Source organism: Haliotis cracherodii, unplaced genomic scaffold, assembly GCF_022045235.1.
Source record: "Haliotis cracherodii isolate W230 unplaced genomic scaffold, xgHalCrac1.p SCAF_20, whole genome shotgun sequence".
Lineage (NCBI taxonomy): Eukaryota > Metazoa > Mollusca > Gastropoda > Lepetellida > Haliotidae > Haliotis > Haliotis cracherodii.
The window spans coordinates 15,497,666-15,506,941 of record NW_027266276.1 but is presented as its reverse complement, the minus strand read 5'-3'; the positions used below and the strand labels follow the sequence as shown (position 1 = coordinate 15,506,941).

General features: G+C 41.3%; 1 protein-coding gene across 2 annotated transcripts in view; it reads left to right on the top strand.

Moving 5' to 3' along the window:
• Window positions 1-2,012: 2,012 nt before the first annotated feature.
• Window positions 2,013-9,276, top strand: part of LOC139470353 (serine/threonine-protein phosphatase 6 regulatory ankyrin repeat subunit A-like) — a 29,057-nt gene continuing 21,793 nt past the window's right edge. For both annotated transcript variants that reach the window (XM_071252745.1, XM_071252746.1), the window contains exons 1-3: window positions 2,013-2,155; window positions 5,001-5,084; window positions 8,919-9,068. In XM_071252745.1, the coding sequence (XP_071108846.1) occupies window positions 2,114-2,155; window positions 5,001-5,084; window positions 8,919-9,068 (276 nt within the window). In that variant the 5' untranslated portion in view covers window positions 2,013-2,113. The remainder of the gene's footprint in view (window positions 2,156-5,000; window positions 5,085-8,918; window positions 9,069-9,276) is intronic.

The window sequence follows — 9,276 nt, the reverse complement described above, 5'->3', positions numbered from 1 at the left end:
GTGGTGACGTCGCAATGTCATACCCTGTCGATGATGCTCCTTGCTGTAGTGACGCCGCAATGTCATACCCTGTCGGTGATGCTCCTCGTTGTAGTGACGTCGCATTGTCATACCCTGTCGATGATGCTCCTTGCTGTAGTGACGCCGCAATGTCATACCCTGTCGGTGATGCTCCTCGTTGTAGTGACGTCGCAATGTCATATCCTGTCGATGATGCTCCTTGCTGTAGTGATGTCGCAATGTCATACCCTGTCGATGATGCTCCTCGTTGTAGTGACGTCGCATTGTCATAGCTTGCCGATGATGCTCCTTGCTATAGTGACGTCGCAATGTCATACCCTGTCGATGATGGTCCTTGCTGTAGTGACGTCGCAATGTCATACCCTGTCGATGATGCTCCTTGCTGTAGTGACGTCGCAATGTCATACCCTGTCGATGATGCTCCTCGTTGTAGTGACGTCGCATTGTCATAGCTTGCCGATGATGCTCCTCGTTGTAGTGATGTCAATATAGCGTTAAAAACCTTATTCCTGTCAGTCATACTGCTTCCTTAAAATGTGTATATTTGTGAATATGTTGATAATATATTTTTCGTGAAATAATATACCTTTAATGTTATGTAATCATGTTCTTCCATTTAAGTGCTTCCACATGCGCTTTTTCAAATTCAGACATTTTATCAAGGATTTATGGTACATTCATATTCAAGGTAACCTAGCTACATCTACTTGTATAAAAAGTGGCAGTGCAAGACGTCATTTGTATCACCCAAACTCTGAGCCGAGTTTTCTGGTAAATCCTTCATTCAATAGTAAATTTGTTTACTTATTTGCCACTGCCTAAATATTGCCCTAAGGCTGTTTAAAATATAGCTTTGGGCTTTACGTAGTTAACACAATAACGTTATGGTTACTAAACATAAACAACATTTGTTTTGTTTCCAAGCGTTATACACGAACAGTATACCGGAGGTTATTTGTATAGTTGGCGGTCGTTTACATTTAGTTGAACATCACCAAATGAGTTTGTTGTGAATTGAATTGTGTTGTAGTACGTTTACACTTGGTATCTATAAGCAACCAAAAGTATAAATTAAATCATAAGTAATCTACGGAAAACGTGCGTGTCTGTGGCGTGGATGTCTTGCAGCACTGATATTGTGGTTTTGCGAATATGTTACCTTTGGGAACGTCCATTCCCATGTGTATATTTCGTTAGGAACGGCACCGTCCGAAAAATCCGGTTCAGCGTATTCGTCGTACCAACATAAAAGTCAAAGAAAACGTTTTTAATTGTGTGTGTGGTCCTTGGTGTAAATACACTTTATTATGTATTTTTCCACACTTTATTATGGCAATTGCAAGTTACATATTATGCTGCCCACTGAGCATGTCAGCAAAGTTTACTAATTCGCTTAACGCTGATGCGACTTGTTTGCACTTCTTTGTTACCGGAGCAGACATGAGGCTACCATGTATCAGCCGACATGATGTATTTGTTTAGCGGGTAACCCGGTGTCATTTATTTACCTTTGCGGCAATGTTGCAAAAATCACAGGGAGATCGCAACTGTGTTTTCCTCCTTCATTTTTTCCAGAAGACCCAGTTTGGTAAATTATTGTATCTACTTTGTTACACAAAGCATTATTTGTTTTCAGATTTCACGGGAGAAGACAGTAAACCGTAAATATTAAATTACAGGTTTGTAAATCTGAGCAGACAATTCAGGGAAGTGCATAAAATATATTTTAGTTGAAGCCTGGGTTGGACAGTAATTAGAGAGGTCTTCCTGTATAGAACCAGTCCAAAAATAATAATGATCATAAGAAAACCCCGCTGCTGTGGTTGTATGAAAGGAAAACAAACTGAAAACGCCGATCTAAATTTGGAGAGGATGGGTTTACTGTTAAAGGCATTTAAATACCATCCCAAACATGCCTTCACACGACTTGTAGTGGCGGAAGTAGAATGTGGTCACATGTCAAAAGTAACCAATCAAAATGTTGGAGAAGTTCTGTCATGGCGGCAAAGTGGTGTACTGCTTCCTGTAAAATGCAACTCCTGTAGAGGTTCTTCATGTATTGTAGGGATTAATTGACACTTTTTGAACTGTCATGAAACTGGGCAGTCTAGTTGTCCAGCAACTGGAGGAAGAGGTTTGTTTGCAACACTCTGTGTGCTAGGATTGAAACTTTTGAGGCCATGATGCAGTTCGATACGCATATCGCCGTGACTAAGCTGTCTGCTTCAACTTGTAGGTCGACTTTATTGCTCTAACCTTATGCCACATGCCGGAACGGTGACTCGTGGCACTTCCGATGTAAATGTTATTTGTGTAGATAGTTATTTCCCATATTTATAAACATATGAAATTATTGAAACCATGTTTATTACAACTGTCATTTGACTCTTTCGACTCTTTTGACAGTTTCGTAGCATTGTGTATCTTACACTGAATGTAGAACATATCTGGCCTTGTGTTCATCCAAATCGTATGGGTCGTTATTTTACCATTAAGTGCTTATTTTTATGCTGTATGTGAAAGATTTCGTTTTGTTATAAACAAAATTCATGTCAATATTTTAGCTCTATGTGATAGGTAATAACAGCCCCACCCATCAAGTAAAGACTTAGTGAACTTTATGTTCAATTGCTGTTCAGAAAAATAAGGTTGAGTCATAAGTTAATGAATGTGATAAGGATTTAATAATAACAAATACTTTTACAGTATTTCTTTAGAAGTGTGGTGACCTGGCTAAGGAGAGTCCTACATGCTCTATAATTCATCATGTTTCTTAGCTTTGTCTGCACCATACCCGTGCTTGCGTGTTTCTTCTAAGTGGTAAATGTCGAAGACCTACTTAAGGCTTTCCTATTACATTAAGCTGACACACATTGATATAACTGTAAAACTGTTCACTATTATTCATCTTATTTGATCAGATGTTCAAGTTTGGTTTCTTTGTTGGTTGTGTGTCATCGTACCCAAACAGTTGGCATGTTGCTCCTAATACATGTATCTGGTCCAGACTTAAGTATTGACAGGTACCGTGATATAGATGGGATATTATTGATAGCAGTGTAAAACAACATCTAAAGCAACTAAGCTGAAAGTACGGTGTATGTAATTTAGAGAAGATTGAGCAATTTAGATGGGTAATTTAATTCCATCAGGTAAAACTAGATGAGTAGCTACTGAGAAGTGGAAATGCCTGGAGTGCAGAAAATGTTGTCCATGGTTAAATAAGTAATTGTTAGTAATTACTGATAACCTGTGAGAAGTGAGTGTATTTTGAAGATTAAACTCTTGACAACAACTATGATACTTGTCAAATCTGATGTCAAAAGTACTTTGTATGGTGACTGGTAACATAAAGTTCGATTAGGGTATTCTGCCAAAACATTGAAACCTGGGGACAATGTCAACCTTATTCTATGCAAGTGTTTGAACCCGTGAAGATCCGGGTTAGAATATGTCTTCAGCAACCCATGTTTGTCGTAAGAGGAGAGGGACTCTAGTCGTAAGAGGCACCTAACAGGATTGGTTGATGGTTAGACTTGCTGACATGCATGTCATCGTATCCCAGTTGCATGGATTGATGATTTACAAGCACACATTTGAAAGATATTAGGGGTCTACAGAATAGAATAATGAATATATGACAGTTATGGTGATATTTATAAAATGAATAATGCCTGAGATTGCCATCTTTAAGGAAAGGTTTCTGAACCTTTGTCATTTATTTAAGCAAGATGTGAATATAAATGCCTACATGTAATAGATGTAATATTAGATCGCATGTTAACAATCACATTCCACTGACATTTTCTAAGAAAACTAATTCATGTGATTTTTGTATGTTTAATTGTTTTCATTTCCCCTAAAAAAATATAGATGAATCAATGAACCTTGCCTCACAGAGTGTGGATACATGTAGCTTATACATCTACAGAACCAATGACAACTTCCTCATTGAACATATTCAAATGTTTTCCTGTATCCAGTGAACCACTGTTGTTAGGCATTGTTGTGGTTGTTCCTCGCAGTGGTAGGGATCATTACAGGTGGGGACATAAATACCAAGCACAGTTTTGTGCATTATGTCTGGTAGTGACAACGCAGATTAGATTTTCAACTACGTGCCAATGGTGGGCAAATTTGGGTAAACATCTTTTGGTCAAATGTTTTGAATGCAAGGTTCTCATGTTCTAACATTTAATTCAATGCAATATGATCATGATGATATCAAACTGGTCACATGTGCAAATGTATCATAACCTAAACATGTTCGATTTCAATTTGGGAATGATAGCAAACATTTGCTGCAGATCTTGAGCTAGAAAACTGAGATAACCAAGATATGTCCCTGTGCAAATGTATCTGTGCTAGACTACTAGGAATGTGAACTGAATTGTATTGCTTTGTCTTTATTATTTATCTAAAATCTAAATTCAAGCAATATCATGAACATGTTGTGATCATGTCCATGATACTGCTTGAATTTAGAGTTTTGTTTGTTTGGTAAACATGGTTTAATCCCACAAAGTCACATAAACCATGTAAACTCCTTGTAGAAGTATTTGTGTATTTCTCCAAGCCTACACATGAAGACTTCTGTAAGTCCTTGCAAATGTGGAGAAAAGTGTGACCATATACTTAGACTAAAATATGCTGGAAAAAATACATGTTGAGGCTTGTATTCATTCAGTGATACCCAGTGCCAATGAAGATGAATCTGTTGTAATCATGTTGAGCATCTGACATGCAGAACTGAATCAACAAGACCGTTTGGCGTGATAAGTTATATTCTGAAATATTAGAAAAGTCATACATGGGATTGATGCGAAATGATGGTGACCTAGTTTCTCTGAATATCAACTTATAGTTTGAGGTCTTACAGGACACATGACCCATTGTTGCTTCATGGTTACCCCTAATGATGGACATGTGATATGTTGATGTCGTCAGTGGAGTAGATAATCCTGGTCCTCTTGTTGCAGTCTCCTCTGGTGCAGGCTATTTTCCATGGGGACCCAGATGAAGTCCGAGCCCTGTTATACAAAAAGGAAGATGTCAACTATCAGGTACATAGACTTTAATTGTAGATGAAGGAAATCTGTCTATCCTCAATGGATCATTAACAATCAATTTGAGAAAAAAAATATATAACCCTTACTCCACCTGCTTATATGTTTCATCAAGTGGTTAATGACGATTTCCCTTTTGACTTTTGTGCCTTCAAGGTGGCCCATTTGTCCCAGGCAAGGCAATACAGTGTGCCGAGTTGTGCCCTTAGGGCACACCAGAAACAGAGGATCATGGGTTTCCTATCCCAGTTTGCCCCATTATGTTTTTAGATTTGTCAGGACCATACTCATGCTTGTGGTTTCACCAAAGTGTTAAACGTCTGAGATGTGGATTACTTCAGGTTTTCCTCTCATATCAACACATCAAACTAACACGCCATGATATAACTAGAATACTGTCAAAGGCGGCGTACAACTAAGATAACTCACACATGCAGTTGAAGTCTGATCAAAGCAATGGTAGACCTAATACTCACTCTCAATACTTCAGCAATTGCTTTTGGCTATAGTGCCATGAAAATAATGATGCATCACTATTTTGGGGGCCCTGATAACGATTATTGTTATTTTTAGTTGATCATGTTGATAGGATGCAATGAAATGACAAATATTTAAACTTATCCTTTTTTCACATTATGCACTTCTTCAAAAATACTAATTATAATAGGCTATATATATATCACTGGATCAATCAAGCTCCTCACAGCGATAGTACGTTCCCGGAGCTCTCTATACTATCGCTGCCACCAGTCAAAACTCCCCACTGTGAATAGGTGGCCACAACCATGCTTGGAGTTGAACTCGCAACCGAATGACCGTTGTGTTTACAAACAAGTGTCGACTGTCGTGCGCCGAATACACTTATCGCTGCTAAATTACTTTCTTCGTTTGTCAGTTTGAATTTCTGTTTCATTAAAACTATCGTGTTATTGATATAATAAGAATGTAAGGAAGAAGTTGGTTGATTTTCCGTTAGTCTGCAATCTCGAACCAATCTGATTATCAAAACAACAAAGTAAATTTGTCTGGAAAACATGGTCAGTCGTAAACCTTTTCAAATTGAAATATGATGGCATTCCCAAAGACATAAACAAAAGTATAAACGTTACTACATATGGGGTTGGAGGGCAAATTTCAAGATTCTTGAAATGGCCGCGCCCACACTGGTGGCAGCGATGTTACCGAGAGTGTAACGAAGGTGTCACGCGCTGGGAAGGAGCTTGTGGATCAATGTGCATTCAGGAATCATTCTCAGCTCCCATCAATGCCATCTCATCCTATCGGGTACCCATTCACTGTTGGGTAAACAGAGGCACATTTCAAACAAAGTCACTTGCCAAGGATACATCACATTTTACATGTGCTACAGTGTGGGGTAGGACTGAAGCTCTAGAAACTCTCAGGAGCCAAGCTTCTGAAATGCGGCCACACATCGAAGGACACTCCGTGATGTTGCTTAGCTTCACCTGATTTTGTTACCTGTGCGCTGTGCACTGTGCACAGGACCACATGCCACAACACGCGTGGAAACATGCTTGAACCATGTTTCCAGCATCTAAAACAAAAACATTCACCAGAACACAACCTAGCATATCTATGTTTATGACCAACAGCTGGGTCAATTACGAGCTCTTGTGCACGGTAACCTTACACACTTTTACTGCATGCATCTCTATCAACTTGTTTCTCATTAATGTCCGGCACAGTGTGTGGAAGTGCTTCTTGGAATATATACATATATTTCTTTTTACACTTGTTTGCATACCGGGGTAGAATAGGTCTTCAGCAACCCATGATTGCCGTAAAAGGCGACTATGCTTGTCGTAAAAGGCGATTAACGGGATCAGGTGGTCAAGCTCGCTGTCTTGGTTGATGCACGTCATCAATCCCAATTGCGTGGATTGATGCTCATGATGCTCATGATAACTGTAGACGCACGTAATCCATGTCTGATCCTCACACTCTGTTGTGATGGTCATGGTCAGTGCTTCTTAGACTCCAGGTGTGGTGAATGTCATTTGTTGGAAGAGTCCGCATTTTTTTCTATGTTGTCACAGGAGGATGATGGACCGTAAATCCAAGGCTAAGGATTCTGGCAAGATAGCGTCAAAGAAAACTAAAGCAGTGTCTCCAGCTCACTCAGATGAAATCGTGTTATCGGTCACATACGACGCTGCCTCTGACAGTTTTCTCACAGATGATGTTTCTAATCCCGACCCAATGACCGCTCATCAGGGTCTGCTCCATGCCGATGTTTGGTTCGATTTCCGTTCTTGCATCAACATGATCAACTCCGTCCTCAAATGCGACTACTTATTTCTCTAATGCTTTCGCTCAAAAGATCGGACATAATTCTGCTTTTAAGATCCAGCGCCTGGACTCGACATGTTCAGTTCTTTTAGACAGTCGGGTGAGGGATGACAAATCGACTGCTCGCTCCAAGACTACCCTTCGTGACGCTCCTGATCATCCTCAGGATCACAGGAGTAAAGACACGCGGGATCAATGGTCGGCTTCAAAACATAGGGATCAGGAGCGGTGTTCGCAATCGAGTCGACATTCTCGCTCTCCTGCTAGACGATCCTCAGACTGGGACTGTATGCACGACTCCTGCTTACGTTGCTCCTCAGAGCGATGGGGATCTTGGGACTAGCCTTGTGAAGCGAGGTCATGGTTGGCTTAGGGTGACCACTCCTCTGTTCCTTCACCCCATAGAGTTACAGCTATTAGGATTATCCGCCGTCTTTTTACAGGGATCGGTCCCTCGCTACAGATTATCATCAACGTGGGAGTTAAGCTATTAGGATTATCCGCCGTACGATGCCTAGCACGGATCGCCTACAGGGATGTGACGGTTATCCTTCCTATGGGGATAATTACTACCCGTACCCGCCTGGTTTTTTTAATTATTGGCACATCTACTATGGATTACTCTTGTTCTCTGCTTCGCCATCCTCTTACTGACCGATCTCATTGCAGCGACAACTCAAGACCTTCTCCCTCTTGAGGATCGATGTTCTACACCGGACATGGATCGAGGAAGTCACTATTCACGCAGCCATTCTCGATCGGTTCTGATATCTCCGAAACACACTCCTCCCAGTTCAGTTAATCCAGTATTTGCCCCTCTCACTCACTGTCGAGTTCTTCCAGCTCATCGACTCCCTCAACATCTACGTCCGGGCTATTCACATTCCTGGGATCTCCAATGTCATAGCAGACTCCCTGTTCCGACTCGACACACCGTCGCCAACAGGGTGGTCCCTGCACCAGACGCTGTTCCAGTTGCCAACTGTATCGGCCCTCAGAGGTAGATCTACTTGCCACCCACTTCAACGTTCAGCTCTCTTGCTTCGTGTGACCCATCCCCAATCCTCAGGCTTGGGATCATGATGCGTTGGCGATCCTGTGGGAGGGCCTCAATGCCTACACCTTTCTTCTCGTCAGGCCTTCTTCCTTGGGTCTTACAGAAGGTAGATGTCTGTGATATTGGTCACACCCCATTGGCCAACAGGCAACTGGTTCCCCACCTTGCTTTGGCTTGCCGACAGACGATGCCACCTTCTGGTCTGTGACGACCTTTTACTTCAACTTTACTCTTAGAGGCTCCATACGTCCCTTGCAACGCTTCATCTGCAGAAAACCCTTATCGCTAAAGGCAACTTCAAGCGGGTAGCAAAGACTATAACTGCAGTGCACCGTTCTGTATGTTTAAAATTTCCAATATTGCCACTATAACAAATACAGACATATTAATGCAAGGGTAGATTCATACTATGCAACTTGCTATGTATTGTACATGTTGTAAATATTCACATTTCTTCCATACAGGACATTGAGAAAAGAAGTCCCCTCCATGCAGCCTCCTACTGTGGGGAAGCCGAGATCGCAGACATCCTCATCCTCAGTGGTGCCCGAGTCAACACAAAGGACAACAAGTGGCTGACTCCTCTACATCGAGCTTGCTGTTCACGCAGTGAGGTCAGTCACAGACAGAAAACATTCACATCTCAGGTTCTCAATATATGAACCTGTGTGGATTCTGGTCAGAATAGTCCACAGTGTCTCATGCTTGTTAAGGGCCGACTAGGAAGAGAGTTGTGAGGCTCTGTGACCAAACTTATAGTATCAGTGGGTCCTTATGGCATGGATTGTTGCTCATGATTTCAGTCACTTGTTGGCCTGGTGC